Genomic DNA, 15398 nt, shown 5'->3' on the forward strand with positions numbered 1-15398 from the left:
CGTCGTAGACGTCCGGATATTGTCGAGACATTAGTGTCACTTTCGTAGATGCAAAAAGATGGGTGACGAAGTGAGCGCATAGGCCGCTCGACCATTTTGTTGTGTGAAAAGATGGGTGACGAAGTGAGCGTATAGGCTGCTCCGCTCTGCTCGGCTGTTTCTTTATGAGCATGCGAAGAGATGGGTGACGAAGTGAGCACACATACCTATCTTGGCCTGCCCATTATTTCATTATCCTCTATGTCCTCGTCTCTCCCAATACACTCTGTTGCGTCCGAGCTGCTCTGTGGCTGCTACGAGGGCGTTCCGTTCGAAGCAGGATGTAGGCGATAAATAAATCGAGACGGGGCGCTGGCTGCTGCGAGTGCCGGCTGCCAGAAGGGAGTGATGCGAGGACGAGACGAGGTGCCGGCTGCTGCAAGGGCGTTCTGCCTGCAAGGGTGCTCCTTCTGGGGTTTAGGCGATAAATAAATCGAGACGGGCCGCAAGTGCTGGCTGCTGTGAGAGCATGATCAGTAAGTTAGCAGCCAGGCAGCCAGGGCAGGTAGGTGATAAATAAATCGAGACAGGACGCTGGCTGCTGCAAGGGCGTTCTGTCCGGGGCATATGCGCTGCCCAGGGCGCATGCGATAAATAAATCGAGACGAGGTGCTGGCTGCTGCGTCGTTCGCGATCGCTATATGCACGACCTAGCGTGAGAATGACTTACTTGTTTCAAGCGCGTTGGGGTTAGGGTCCTTAGGTCTGCTAGGTCCACTAGGTCTTAGGTCGACCTAATTAGGCGCCCCCTGGCCATGACGAAGCTGCCAGATGCCGAGATGCCAGGGAGTGGATCACAATCTCGCCGGCCATGTCCGGCGTTTCACATCCCGTTTCGGCAAGAAACAAGCGCGTGAATGAGCCTGGAGAGCTATCCAAATTCCCGACTAACCGCATCTCAAGTTTTTGAGTGATATGATGGGTAGCGGGTCAGGCCACATGATTACGCCTGCTCATATTTCTCATGTAAGTGGTTTGTCTACCAAAACTACTCTGAGTCAACCGAAGTCACTATCCGTGCCTAATGGCCATTACCCGTCAGTTAGATACCATTCAAGGTAGAGGACAATTGGCTTGGACGCACTGAAATTCCTGCACCGAAATGCCCTCTAACCCTGTTTGACCCCCACTCGATGATTCAACCCCCATCCTTCCGGGATTCGTCGACCTTCACGCCCAGCACAGTCTTAAGCGGCCGTGCGCCCTCTTGTCAGCTGGGCCTGGCTTACCAGTGGACGCTATCTTGTTTGCGGAGTTTGCTCGTGCCATCGACAGAGTCGCACACAAGCTCATTCCAAACAGATCAGGCCTCGACAATGAGGTTGTCGTCATCCTCGTCAACTGCGACTCGTCGCTGTATCTCGCCTTGTTAGCGGGAATGATGAGAGCAGGCGTAGTGGTATGTCCTACTTCGACTTACATCCTGTAGCCAGAAATGCTGAGCACCACGCCATCCCCTCTAGCCATTCCCCATGTCGCCTAGGAACTCTGCACCGGCTATAGTCAATATGCTCAAGCGCACGTCCCGCCGCAGGATTATCTGCCAGCCCAGTACGCATTCCCTACTCATCGACACTCAAATTTTAATGCGAGCTCGAAAGCGAGAAGTACGCTCTCCAAATCGACCCTCTTCCCGAGCTCGAATAGGTCTTTCCGACCTTACGCGGGGAAAGCTCCATAGATCTGTGCGAACTCTACCCTCCTAACAACAAGCCTTTCTCGACGGACGTCGTTGTTTGTTACCTTCATTCGTCCGGTTCGACTAGCTTCTTGAAGCCGACTCCCCAGCGCCAAGTCGATATGCTCCATACATGCAGCACTCGTGCGTGGTTTTTCATAACCGATAGAAAGGTATCGTACTGATTTTTCCCTTGTAACAGTAATCATCGCTGAGTCCACGAATCGTGAGGTTATTTTGGGAGCGACGGCACTGCCCACGTGTCACCTCATGGGCATATGCATCCAGCTGTACTATCCTCTCGTGAGCGGGCTCCCAGTATGCTTGTTCACTCCCAAAGCGCCTGCATCGCCTGTGTTTCCTACCCCGCGCAACACCATCGAAGCGGCCGAGGCCGCCAAGTGTACGAAATTCTTGACGGTCCCTGCGTTCGCCGAAGTGAGCTCTGGCTTGCGTCAGAGGCATCTTGAGGCATCTAACACTGTTGTACAGGCGTGTGCGAAATTGAAGGATGACGTCGAATAACTGAAAACTCTGAAAATAGTTGTAAGTATCAATGACGCGATTTGTGACTGTTTATCGCTTACTTGTCGTTCTGAAGGTTTTGGTGGCGGGCCGTTGCCATCCAAGATCGGCAACGAGCTCATAGCGTAAGGCGTCGATTTGTACCCCTGCCACGGGGGCACCGAATTCGGACCGCATACCAGAGTCTTTGACGTCGACGAGTCTTCCAATCACGAGCTCACCCTGGGCGCCAAGACAAATGGATGTCGTTCTCTGACCGGGTGAGGTGCAGATGGGGGAGACGACACGTTCGAGTTGCAGCTGCTGGTGAGTTTGCATTATGTGGCCGGGACATCTATGACTGACACGCGGCAGACGTGTACGACGCACTGACCCTTCGCACGCACACGGAATTTTCCCGCTTCTAAGGATGAATATCCCGTATTCTACATTGCACTGACTGTGTCGTGGAACGGACTGAGGGGGTGTCTTGTAGGTAAATACGTGAGAGACTTGCCCCGGCTCTGAGTAACAGACTAAGAGTCCGACTTGTACAGACAACTACGCATTAAGTAATGAAGTTATCGGAGATAAATTTCTAATATTGAATCGTGAATAATTCCATGAGTAGACAACTGGGATACATCCGAAAAGCGAGATGCTGTTCACTACGGACGCAACTCGACAAAAAATAGCATCCAATCCGACTGGTCCCCAGAATATGGACGGATTTGTTAGAGGTAGAAACGATAAAGCTCCAAGATCACCAAAAACATAGGGTATAGGTCAACGACTCAACCATGCAAGCGCCTAGCAGCGCTAGCCGAGCCATACGCCACACACTGTACGTGCACCAGCTATCTCTCAGCCCCCCTGCTATCTCTCACTACGCATTCTCAACAGTTATCTTCGCCCCATGGCTTCTTCGCGCTACTAGCTCACTCTCTGTCTGGCGCGGCAACACTCATGACGCCACAAGTAAGCATTGATTTTGACCCTACTTCTTTTCATGACACTTCATACCCTGACTCTTACATGCTCCAGCCCCCAGCACCGTGATTAGCGTTCCAAATGGCTAAAACCAACAACAGTTTGAGTCCGCGTGTCTTGCTATTACGAAAGGCCGCACAACAGACCGCCCGTTCGAACGGTGGATCATAACTCGAAGCCGACTCCGCCTGTCAAGAAGCGCAAGACTAAGCGCACGTCAAAATCAGAGCAGCCCCGCATTACCTGTTATCCACAGCGTTGGCCCCACATCATGTGTGGCATTCTCGACTCAAAAAGTCCACTAAATTTTCAGAGCCCATCCCGCGTTCGTTGCAGGGTCACGCCACCGCTTCATGCTCAATAACGAGCCCACCTTCGCGCATTAATTGTCTGGTACTTTAAGCGCAAGCTTTTCTTCACTGAGAAGCTTGCCAGTCTTCCATTGGATAAGCCGACATTTGCGCAGAAGCCCGACGCACTTCAGGTCGGCTGCCGCCGGCGGCCTTATTGATTTTCCCTGCTCGACTCTAATGATCTAATGAGCAGTGGCGGATGTTTATCGCATGTTATAAACATCGCAGATTGAGCCGGGGTGCTCCAACAGCCTGAGCGAAGGTCGATGGGGACATCTCCCCTGACGAGCCAGGTCGTCACGATATCAGCTCCGCAGGCGAATGCTGCTATGAACGAAACTTTCCATGCCGATAAAGAGTACTGCGAAGGTGTCGACGGAAACGTTATCGCTCGGGCAAAAGCCCCGGTTGTTGCTTGTCGGCATTCAGGGCTGCTAAGATAGCGCTTTCGCCAGTCGACAGTTAAACTCAAGCCACAGAAAGTACAGCCTCTGCCAGACGTGGATGTCCATCAGTCATCAGCATGTTCCATAATACACAGGTTTCTGATACTTGCGACGTAAGCATTCTACTCCTGCGATGGCTAACTAATTGCCGCGAGTGCTATAATGGCACCGAAAAGTGTAGTAGTAAGCCGAATGGAGACTGCAACAGGCGTCTATGCCAATTGGCACACACCCACGAGAAGGATAATTACATTCTAAAATCGCTAGGAGAACATGTAGATTGCCTGAAGGGGTCCTGCTGAACACACAACTTTTATAGGGCGGGAATGACTTGACATCTTTCGCCAACCAACCGATTTGTAAAACCCTTTGCACTTTCAATGGAAGCTGGCTTGAGGCAGTATACTGTACGGCTAAATCTAGAGACTACTGCCAGGTCATTCCAAGGCGTAAGCCAGCTCGCGTCAGAGAATGCTGATAAAGATACTGAGTGACGGACTTGTTCAGCTCGAATGGTAGAACGGTTTCTCTTTCTTCTATGAGCTAATCTCACAAACGCTGCCTCGTTCCCGTTGGTCCTCGTAGTTGAGGTTCAAGGGCAGTACATAAGGACTGCATATAGTGCACTCGTACTTAAGCTCACAAACCGCTGAACAGCAGCCTCTTAAGCCATCTTGCCTAACACTTCTCTCGACATCGTTCTTGCGCATCCCAGAGACAATGGGAGACCAACTCGGGAAGTTCGCACCTGGCACTCAGCCCGATGTCGCCTTCGAAGCTCTCCGTGGCTGTATGCTCGTAGAGTTTCCTGCCGACAACCACCTCGCCCACACAAACTTCACTACCGACTCGGTCGCATCCACGACCATCGCCGGTAACTTGTACACCGAACTCATCACCTTCGCAGAGCAAGCCTCTACTTCTCTGCATGAGATTCTGCTAGCCGCCATTCGCATCCTGCACTTCCGCTACTCCGGCGCAGTCCGCGCCGCTATAGGTACGGGTCGCCGTTGCTTGTGGTCTGCGGTGCATCGAGCTGAGCGATGTTTCAGGTGTCGACGCCTGTGGGAAAGCCGGAGGACCTCTGGCTATTTGTCTGCAGGTCGAAGGGGGAGACAAGCTTGCGGACGTCGTCTGCGCCACACACAAGCTTGTGTCGTCCATAGAGCGTCACACGCTTCCGTTCGGGTCTGTTCTGCCGCAGCTCTCCAGAAATAGGAACAGCCTCCGCGGTGTTGTATTCCCCGTGCTCGTGCAGCTCGGTGATATCCCTGCCAGTGGCACAGCCGACGGGTAAGTCCTTCAGGTTACAATTACCTGCGTCAATAACGTCTCCGGTCGTCGGTATTTAGTTTATTCGCCATGGTTTGGGGCGCTTGTCCCGCGGCGGATCATCTGCGTGTGGACATAAACTTTGACTCGACCCGCTTTGGACCGGATACTGTCCACACTTTCCTCGATAACCTTGTCGACGTGCTCACGGCTGTCGTCACTACCCCCGACGGCACAGTCGACGACATTCCATTCTCCCATGCTCTCGACCAGCTCGTCGAAGCCGGCATTCCCGTGGACCCCGCACCAATCCCCTCACAGCCTCGTCCCGCGCTCACCCAGGCCTTCTCAGACGCTGTCGCCGCCCATTATGAAATCTCCGCACTCATCGACGGAGATCTTACCTTGACATACCGCGAAGTTGACATCCTCTCTTCAGTTCTCTCCAGGCGGATCTTAGAGGCCACGAAGCAGCAAGAGATACATGCCTTTGTGTCTTTCTGTATCCCTCCGGGGGCCATTGCCATCCTCACCATCCTCGCTATCGTGAAGAGTGGTGCTGCATATGTTCCCCTCGATGTAAACCTCCCTGCAGCACGCCTTGAGACGCTGGTTCAAGACTCTGGTGCATCCCTGGTCATCACCACCTCAGCGTCGCCTTCGTTCAGCTTCAACCGCGACCGTGCTGCACACCTGGACGTCACCAACTTCCTTGACGACTGGAAGTCGCTCGTCGCTGCGTTTTCCCACGAGGATCGCGACGGATCTATCTCGCCAGCCGAATCTTCCAACGACGCCGCCTACGTGCTCTACACCAGCGGCAGCACTGGCAAGCCCAAGGGCATTGTCGTCAAGCAGTCGTCCGTCGTAGCCTTCGCCACCAACCGCGACACCTTCGCGTGGGGCCCGGGACATCGTATCGCGCAGATCAACAATCTGGCCTGGGACGCGAGCGTGGCCGATGTCTGGTGCTCGCTCCTGCTTGGCGCGACACTCGTGTGCTTCGAGCGCGTTGACGTGCTAAACGCGCATGCACTCGCGCGGCGCTTCCAGGCTGCGCACATCGACGGCTTCCTGCTGCCCACGTCGCTCTTCCGCCAGTTCGCCGTCGCCTGCCCGGACGTCTTCCACAGGCTCACGGAGATCGTGACCGGCGGAGAGGCGCTCGACTATGCGAGCGTCTGTCAAGTGCGGGCGGCGGCTCCGAGCGCGGTGATCCGGAATGCATATGGCCCGACCGAGGCGTGTGTGATAGCGACAACCTTCAACGTTTTCCCCGGTGACGACGATGTACCGCATACCGGGCCCGTGCCCATTGGTCGCCCGCTCGAGACGAGCCAAGTGCTGGTGGTTGACCGCCGTGGGCGGCTCGTGCCGCCAGGCGTCATCGGCGAGCTGATCATTGGCGGCGAGGGCGTCGCCGAGGGGTACCTCAACCGCCCTGCGGAGACCGCGGACGTGTTCGTCGAGCTGCACATTGATGGACTGCCTGGGAACACAAGATACTACCGCACGGTGAGCAGTGATTGCTGCAGATTCAGCAAGTGAGCTGACTTGCGTTCGGGTGTTTGTAGGGCGATGCTGTGCGGTGGTACAACGAACAGCTGCAGTTCATGGGCAGAATGGACGCTGGGCAGATCAAGATCTCTGGACAGAGACTCGAGCTAGGCGAGATTGAGGCGACCATCCTGCGCACCGGACACGTCGCCGATGCCGGCGTCAGCTATTACAAGCCGACCGATACTGGCGACCCGAGCCTTGTCGCATATGTTGTCCTCGACCACGAGCGGGCGCCCGAGGTTGACGATCATGTTCGTATCCATGATACACCTGCTGTGGCACCCAACAATGAACATGCAATTGTGGACACGTGGAGGGACGTATATGACGATATGTACGCTGCGTACGATCTGTAAGTTCCCTTCATTTCATGGGCATATCCATCTTCGCTGATCATGTTCGAATACAGGGCAAAAGCACGTGCAGGCTTCTCAGGCTGGGATAGTATGATCACCGGAGAACCCATCCCAAAGGTCGAGATGACCGGTTAGTCGACCTTTTCTCATCGCATTTCGAGCATCTAAGGGATCTGACAAAACTCGCACGTTGATCAGCATGGCTCCATGACACCCTCCGGCCCTTCCATCAGCAACGCCCACGGACCGCCTTCGAGATCGGCTGCGGCATCGGCATCTTCGTTCACCAAATCCTTCCCTCTGTCGACCGCATGTGGGCCATTGAACCCTCGGCAGAGGCGGCCAAGCGTCTGGAAGATGAATTGAAGGGACTCGGGCTGGGCGATAAGACATCGATCTGGCATGCCGCGGCCGACGAGATCTCCAAGCTCCCTGCGTTTGGTGCGGACTTTGCATTCATGAACTCTGTCGTCCAGTACTTCCCGTCAGAGGCGTACTTGCACCAGTCCATCATCGACATCATCGACAAGTGCGCCGCTGGAGGCCGCATCCTGATCGGAGATGTGCGAAGTCTTCCGTTCGGCAGTCTTCTGGCTCTCGACATCGCGGCCTATCGCTGGCAGGACGAGCTCGGATCGAAGACTCTCCAGGATCTGCGGGACGACATCCTCGATCGCGAGAAATATCGGTCGGAGTTGCTGGTCGACCCCTCGTTCTTCACGAATCTTCGCCACACCATCCCCGCCGTGACACATGTAGAGATTGTCCCGAAGGCGATCGAGTACTGCAACGAGCTCAGTCAGTTCCGCTACCAAGTCATCATTCACGTCAACCAAAAGCTACCCTTGATTGTTCCTCTTACGTGGCACGACTGCGAAGCATTAAGATGGAAGGATTCGGACCTCGAGGACGCGGTACGAGACTTCGCCGCCGGTGACGAGAACATTCTGGCAGTTGAACACATTCCGAATCGGTTCCTATCCTGGGAGCTCGTGGCAGCGACAGCCGTCTTTTCATCTTCGTCAGATCGGTTTGCCGACCTCGCCTCTGTGCTTCCTCCACGCAAGGATGTCGCAGCCGCCCAAGGTTGGTCTGCGTGGGACCTGGAGCATCTCGCGGAGCGGTACAGGGTGACAGTCAAGCTGAGCGTTGCACGCCAGAAGGAGACAACGGCGCTCGATGCAGTTTTTATCAAAAGATCCCTCAACGACGACGACGCTGATACCTGTGTCGCATTCAAGACCGTCGACTACGACAACGCATCTTCCTCTTTGTTTGCCACTTCCAAGCTGCAAGAGCTGGTGTTCAAGACGCATGTGGAGAACAGCCTTCTCGAGCATCTGAGGGCAGTGCTGCCGTCCTACATGGTCCCCGAGTGGATCTTCTCTGTTGGCGCTATCCCGCTTCAGACGAGTGGGAAGCTGGATCGGCGACAACTGGCAGCCATGGCAGCGAAGGACGCCAGTCGCGATGCTCACAGAGCCGCCGAGGACGATCAGAATATTTTACCTGCGGACGAGGTGGAAGCTCGCCTGTGTGCGATCTTCGGCCGCTTACTGTCAGTTCGAGCAGTTTCACCCCTGGCAAATTTCTTCCAAATTGGGGGGCACTCGCTACTTGCAACTCGACTCAAGTCTGCGCTCGAATCAGAGTTCCGCATCGTTATCCCGCTCAGGACAGTCTTTACCCGCTCGAGCCCCAGAAAGCTTGCGGCGAGCATCCGCGATATCCTCCCCTCCACGCCATCTGATCAGCGCGTCGGTCTCCCAGCGAAGACCGTTGTCTCCCATTCCGGCGCTTCTGATTCATCCGACGAGCTCTCCATGGATATGATGACACCATCGGACGGGACGCATTATCAGCTGTCTTTCGCCCAACAGCGACTTTGGTTCCTCTCGAAACTCGCATATTTCGGATCACAGAACATCTGCTATAACACTCCCTACATCCTGAAGCTGGAAGGACCTTTGAACATCGCCACTCTCGAACGCACCATCCAGGAAATTGTCTCTCGTCACGAGATTCTCCGCACTATTTTCGTCGAGGTGAACGATTTGCCGGCTACGCGGGTTGTCGATTTTTGTCCCCGTCTCGAGGTCGTACCTGTTGGCCCTGATATTGACTCACGATCCTTGCGCGCACTCATGGGAGAGTGCATCAGGCGTCCGTTCTCACTCGATCTCGAGCCATCGGTCCGCGCAACCTTGTTTCAACTCTCCGAGGATCGCTTCTACCTGCTCCAATGCATGCATCACATCCTAGTCGATGGCTTTTCGTTCGACGTCATTCGTTATGAGCTGGCAGAAATCTACGCCGCTTTCGAGGCCGGTAGAGGTCACAATGTCCCTCCGCTACGCATTCAGTACAAGGAGTTCGCACAGTGGCAACGGTCAAAAGACTTCGAGCGTATGGTGCAGCCTCAGCTCGAGTACTGGACCAAGCAGCTCAAGGGCAGTCAGGCGGCGGAACTGCCAACGGACTTCCCACGGCCGCAACATCTCAGCTATGAGGCGAAGGCATACGTCGCACGCTACCCCTCGGAGCTTTTCACTCGACTGGAACAGATCTGCAAGCAGGAGCATGTGACGATGTTCATGCTCCTGTCGGCTGCTTTCCGCATCGTCCAGTTCCAACTCACCGGCCAGGCGGACGCCTCCTTCGCCTTCCCGATCGCCAATCGCAATCGAGCTGAGACCGAGAAGCTTGTCGGGTTCTTCGTCAACACGCAGGTCCTCCGGCTGAAAGTGCGCTCTGGGATGATGTTCCTGGAGCTGCTCCAACAAGTGCGAGACCTGTCGATGGCAGCGTTCAAGAATCAGGACCTGCCCTTCGAGCGGATCGTCTCGATCCTCAACCCAACCCGTGACCTCAATCGCAACCCGTTGGCGCAGATTATCCTCGCATATCAGACCGTGAATACCGCACCGTTCAACATAGGGAACGTCCATGCTTCTGATTCGCAAGTCGATATGGATCTGACGAGGTTCGACATGGAGATCCATTTCTCCCCCGAGAGCGACGGCGAGCTGGTTGGCGAGTTTGTGTACAGCACAGACTTATTCAAAGAGGAGACCATCGTCGACTTGGTAGACCGCTTACAAAAAGTGCTGGTACAGGTCGCCGACAATGCGCGCTTCTCTATCGATCCGCCGCGGACGTCTTCGACCCATCGCCAGCCAACTCCATCTGACGTGGCAGCGTACCTGCGTGACTATGTTCCTTGCGAGTTCCCTCTCGATCTGCCTAGATGTTCGGACGGTGCGTCTCCGCAACGAGCGTCGCATCTCTTCGTCCTGCCACCGACCGTCTGCGATGTACTTCGGGCCTCGTCGCTAGGCGAGGAGGAACTTCTCACGCTGTATCTCACTGCACTCTCTGTGCTCAACCATCGGTACACCCGCCAAGAGGATATCACGATCGGTGCGTCCTTCTCTGTCTCTACGTGTGTAAGGTGAGCTGACTTATATTCTCACTGCTCAGGACTCGCGATGAGCGAATCGCTGGACATCGTTCCCGCTCGGCTTGCCGTTTACCGCGATGCTGCACTCTCGGCTGTTCTCAGCGATGCGCAGACCTCAATCAAGAAAGCATCTGAGTTCTCGGCCGTGTCTATCAAGGATGTATCCACCGCTGTGCGGAGACGACAGAACTCGCTGTCCTCTCTCATTCACGTCGTACTTTCCCACAACTCAACCAAGGCTGACACTCGACTGCCAAGAGAGCTAGGGTTTGTATTATTGTCGACATACTTCGTGCCACTGAGCTGACCCTGTTCTATCAGCTTGCTGGTCGATCTTGAGATTCGCTACGGCAATCTCAACGAGCCCCATTACCAGCTCATCTACGACCAGTCTCTCTTCCTACCCAGTACCATCGATATTTTCTGCGACAACTTTGTGGATGTTCTCGAGAGCCTACTCCTTCGTCCTGACCTGGTAGTCGAGGAGGTCATGTTCCAGCACTCGACCAAGCATCTGAAACGCCTTGGCGTCCCACTCGCCCCGCCTCCGACTCCGCCGTCATCCTACCTCGTCGAAGCTCTCAAGAAGTCTGTGGATGCGCACGCCGACATGCCGGCCGTACAGGAGAGAGAAGTCGTACTGTCATACAAGCAGCTGGACATCGCCTCGTCTTTACTGGCACGGAAGATCGTACAGGTATCAGGAGATGCGTGCAAGTTCATCGCTATGTGCATCCCCCCGTCAGCCCTCGCTATCATATCTATCCTCGCCATCGTCAAGGCCGGAGCCGCATACGTGCCGTTGGACGTCCGATACCCTCCTGAACGACTGGAGATGCTCTTGCGCGAGAGTGGTGCGAGCCTGCTGATCACGACCTCGCAGTCGCCAGACTTTGCTGGCGACGCAGAGGGTATTACTCGCCTCGACATCTCCGACTTCCTCGCCGAGATCGACCTCGCCTCTCCCATCGACTTCGTCTGTGCTCCTCGCACGGATGTTGCCTACGTCATGTACACGTCTGGGAGCACTGGTGTGCCGAAAGGAGTGCCTGTCATGCAGTCGTCGGTGATCGCACTGGTCTCGAACACGGATGTCTTCCCGTTCCAGACTGGTGACAAGATCGGGATGATCAACAACCTCGCGTGGGACGCCAGTATCATCGATATATGGTGTACGCTGCTTGCAGGTGCCACGGTCGTCTGCTTCAATAGGTACGACGTCCTCGACCTTGTCGTTCTTGCAGGGCAATTCCAGCTGTTTGACGTCACGGGCTGCTTCATGTCCGTTGCGCTCTTCCGCCAAGCCCTCGATCTTGCACCCCAGCTATTCCGCAAGCTTCGTCTTCTACAGGTCGGCGGAGAGGCCTTCTACTACGAGGATCTACAAAGGGTGAAATCCGTCAATCCGTCAATTCAACTCTTCAGTGCTTACGGCCTGACGGAGACTTGTGTCTTTGCTACCGGGTTCTGGGTTGATGTCCCCAACATGCCCGTCTCTGGATCCTTGCCCATTGGACGACCGATGTCAACTGTTCAAGCCCTCGTTGTCGACACCACGGGCCGGCTAGTTCCGCCGGGGGTGGTCGGTGAGCTGATCATTGGCGGTGCTGGAGTCGGTCCAGGGTATCTGAAGAGGCCGAAGGAGACTGCCGAGGCCTTCGTCAAGCTTGAGTTCGATGGACTGGACCAAGGTGTCGCCCAGTATTACCGTTCGGTATGTCGCTTCCACACGGTCCTCCCTTATATGTCTAATATCTGATCTACAGGGAGACGCTGTGAGATGGGGCCCGGACGGACTGTTGCATTTTGTGGGAAGGATGAATGCTGGCCAGATCAAGATCCGCGGACAGCGACTGGAACTCTCGGAGATTGAGGCAGCCATTCACCGAACGGGCTTGGCTAACGATGCTGCCGTCGTCCATCTCAAATCACACAAAGGCAAGGACGATCTGCTCATTGCGTACGCTGTCGCTGCTGCGCCGACTTCGGCTTCGCAATCTCATGCTCTCTCACTCCGGCTACTCGAATCGCTGCGCAAGACTCTTCCATCGTATATGATCCCTCATCTCGTGCGCTGGATCCCGACTCTTCCCCTGACGCCTAACGGCAAGGTCGATCGCCCCCAGCTCCGAGCCCGTGCCGCCGCCGCCGCCGATAGCGTGCTGACTGATGACGCGGAAGAAGGTGAATCGGGCGAGCCCGAGGATGAGGTTGAGGCGCGCCTCTGTAGGATCATGGAGGTTCTTCTCGGGCGCATACCGATCCGTCGGTCTTCGAACTTCTTCGACGCAGGCGGCCATTCGCTCCTTGCCTCCCGTTTGGTATTCCGGATACAAGAGGCTTTCGACATCCCATTCGCTCTAATGGACGTCTTCCACACCCCCGTGGTCAAGGCAATGGCGAACAAGATCAGGGAAGCGATCGCTGCCAAGCCAATCGAACAACCATCGACTGCTGCCGCATCCGAGAAGTTCCACGTACCGCAGGTGCTCGTATTTTCCGAAGAGCCTCGCAAGCCGTTCCTATTCTGTGTTCCCATGGCCACAGGTCTCGGTCACATGTTCAGCGCGCTATCTCGCTCCACCGACCTCTTCAACGTCGTCGCCCTCAACGACCCTGGGTATGTCGAACTCGACGATTTCCCCAAAGACCAAGTGTCGACAGATCACGCCAGCACCCTGCGCGATCCAGCCATGCACACCGTCGAGAATCAGGCCAAGTACTACTATGCGCGGATCGTTGAGGAGCTGGGCCGCGTGGGCAGCACCAAACCCTGCAGCGCGCCGTTCAACATTTTGGGCTACTCCTACGGCGGGCACGTCGCGGTCGAGGTGGCGTGCCTCGCGCAGCGTGATGGCTGGGCCGTCAATCTCTTCGTGCTTGACTCGTCGGTGCATCCCGTGAATGACGGGGCGCTGACGCGGGCGAAGATCGATGATATCGCGCTTACGATCATTCCGATGGCGATGGGTGTGGTTGGGCTGCAACTGGAAGACATGGGCGAGCAGGGCGTGCTCCTGAAGCGCGACATCGAGGACCGCACCCTCACCAACATCCATGCGCTGTACGCGCATGCGATGCCGCGGTACGAGGGGCACGTCACACTGTTCCACACGGAGTCGAACGTAGACCACGGCTTCGTTCCGCTCGTTAACTCGGTGGATGCGATCCTCCTGCACGGCAACCACTTCCGTCTGCTCGAAGGGTCTGAGTCTGTATCTGTGATCAGTGCCAAGGTTTCCGCAGTCCTTAACGCTTAGGTCTCGTCGTCTCTGCTCAGTTATATCTTTTGTACATCTGGCTGTATTACAGCTTTCGCTGTATAATTCAACATCGAGTCTATCTTCATCGAGATGCGGATAGTTCATCTACCCGTGACTCATGCTTCGAAACGCATGACTTGGCGCCGGTTCACACGCGTCACTACGAAGGCCTATGCTTTGTTGCAGTGACTACGCGCTGCAAAGTGTGGCCAGTACAGAGTGAGCCCGGCTGAGCAGTGTCCTGGCAAGTATGACATTCATGCGCGATCTTAGAGTACCAGTGTGCGTCCCGCCTCGTAACCCCTCACATCAGGAAAATTCACCATAATGATTCGCTCTCATTGAACAGAACTAGCAGTAATGCGTAAATTAAATAAATAGGATCTTTCAGCATCTTTCAAACCTACCCGTTTTAAGTTAGCATCGCTTGCACACTATTCGCACATCACCCTTACAGCTTCGCAAAACGTTCAAAATATAACTAGGGTAATATCACAGCATTAGTAGGTAGCCACACAGTACACAGCACACATGATTCACATAAACTGTGCTGCAATAGCTGCGGCGCATCGGGCAACTTGCACATTAGGTGCCGGTGCACAAACACTTCCTTGACGCGGTACCTGTCAGGGGCCAGTCAGTAAGGTAGCGAACTTGATAAAGGATAGTCGCATACAGGACAAGTGGGTCTTCATCTGCAAGTTCAAGCTCCATACCCGGGTCACCGAGGGTGTCCCGATCCCGCTGTACAAAGGTCTACTCGGTCGCTGCAGGTGTTGCCTTGTCAGCGTCAAAGGCACGACGAGCCTACATGGACGCTTCGAGAATAATCTCGCACGCACATATCTTGAAGGTGTCCGATGACCAGTGAACGTTGAACGGCTACTTGCATGTAAGCGTCAGGCCGAGAGACAAGAGATAAGGTGCCTCTGGAGTGCAAGGAGTGACCAAGGACGATACGGAGGCGAGACAGGTACCTGCAATGCGTGAGCACGGAGCCGTCGCGTGAGAGGTACAGCACAGGCTCAAGTAGGAACAGGGCGTTGCACAAGGCAACGCACGTGAGGAAGGGTGCACCTAGCCATCAATGCGGCGTTCAAGTACTACCTCCTGTGCAAGATAGCAATTAGTCCTACGTGGAACACTCCTTTGCTCTGGCTGCGCGCGCGAATGTTGACCCAGTCTCCCAGCTACGTTTCTCAAAACTCCTTCGGCATCGCGTCAGAAAATCAGGTCGCGCATGAACACGGAAATTCCCAGGGGGATCAGCACACACATCTCGCAAAAGGGTCATTAAATTTGTACACACAAAGGCCATCCGCGGCGATAGTCAAGATCAAAAGTCATCATCATTGTGCGTATGCGTACCAGACCAAGCAAGATGCGGCGTTGGCAGGGCACATTCTATCGCACTGCTCAGAGGGTCAGCTTGGGGGTGGGGGAAATAGGCAGCGAGCAGCACATCTTTCGCTTGTAA

At 55.1% G+C, this 15398-nt stretch overlaps 4 protein-coding genes across 4 annotated transcripts; all 4 read left to right on the forward strand.

Annotated features, from left to right (window-relative positions):
* Positions 1-1078: 1078 nt before the first annotated feature.
* On the forward strand, positions 1079-2242 carry PHACADRAFT_213634 (uncharacterized protein; the record flags this gene model as incomplete). The annotated part of the gene is made up of 5 exons (XM_007400940.1): positions 1079-1293; positions 1347-1438; positions 1503-1590; positions 1920-2155; positions 2210-2242. Exons 1-5 carry the CDS (start codon positions 1173-1175, stop codon positions 2240-2242), a joined length of 570 nt encoding a protein of 189 aa, XP_007401002.1. The 5' UTR covers positions 1079-1172.
* Positions 2243-5372: 3130 nt separating this feature from the next.
* On the forward strand, positions 5373-10653 carry PHACADRAFT_104143 (uncharacterized protein; the record flags this gene model as incomplete). Its single annotated transcript, XM_007400941.1, has 3 exons — positions 5373-6797; positions 6857-7081; positions 8509-10653. The coding sequence occupies 3 exons, from the start codon at positions 5373-5375 to the stop codon at positions 10651-10653; spliced, it is 3795 nt and encodes a 1264-aa protein (XP_007401003.1).
* Positions 10654-11667: 1014 nt separating this feature from the next.
* Positions 11668-12417, forward strand: PHACADRAFT_104503 (uncharacterized protein; the record flags this gene model as incomplete). Its single annotated transcript, XM_007400942.1, has 1 exon — positions 11668-12417. One exon carries the CDS (start codon positions 11668-11670, stop codon positions 12415-12417), a length of 750 nt encoding a protein of 249 aa, XP_007401004.1.
* PHACADRAFT_264203 (uncharacterized protein) lies at positions 12404-14034 on the forward strand. The gene has a single exon (XM_007400943.1). It carries the CDS (start codon positions 12476-12478, stop codon positions 13916-13918), a length of 1443 nt encoding a protein of 480 aa, XP_007401005.1. The 5' UTR covers positions 12404-12475; the 3' UTR covers positions 13919-14034.
* Positions 14035-15398: the final 1364 nt, after the last annotated feature.

The sequence above is a fragment of the Phanerochaete carnosa genome, assembly GCF_000300595.1.
Source record: "Phanerochaete carnosa HHB-10118-sp unplaced genomic scaffold PHACAscaffold_11, whole genome shotgun sequence".
Classification (NCBI taxonomy): domain Eukaryota; kingdom Fungi; phylum Basidiomycota; class Agaricomycetes; order Polyporales; family Phanerochaetaceae; genus Phanerochaete; species Phanerochaete carnosa.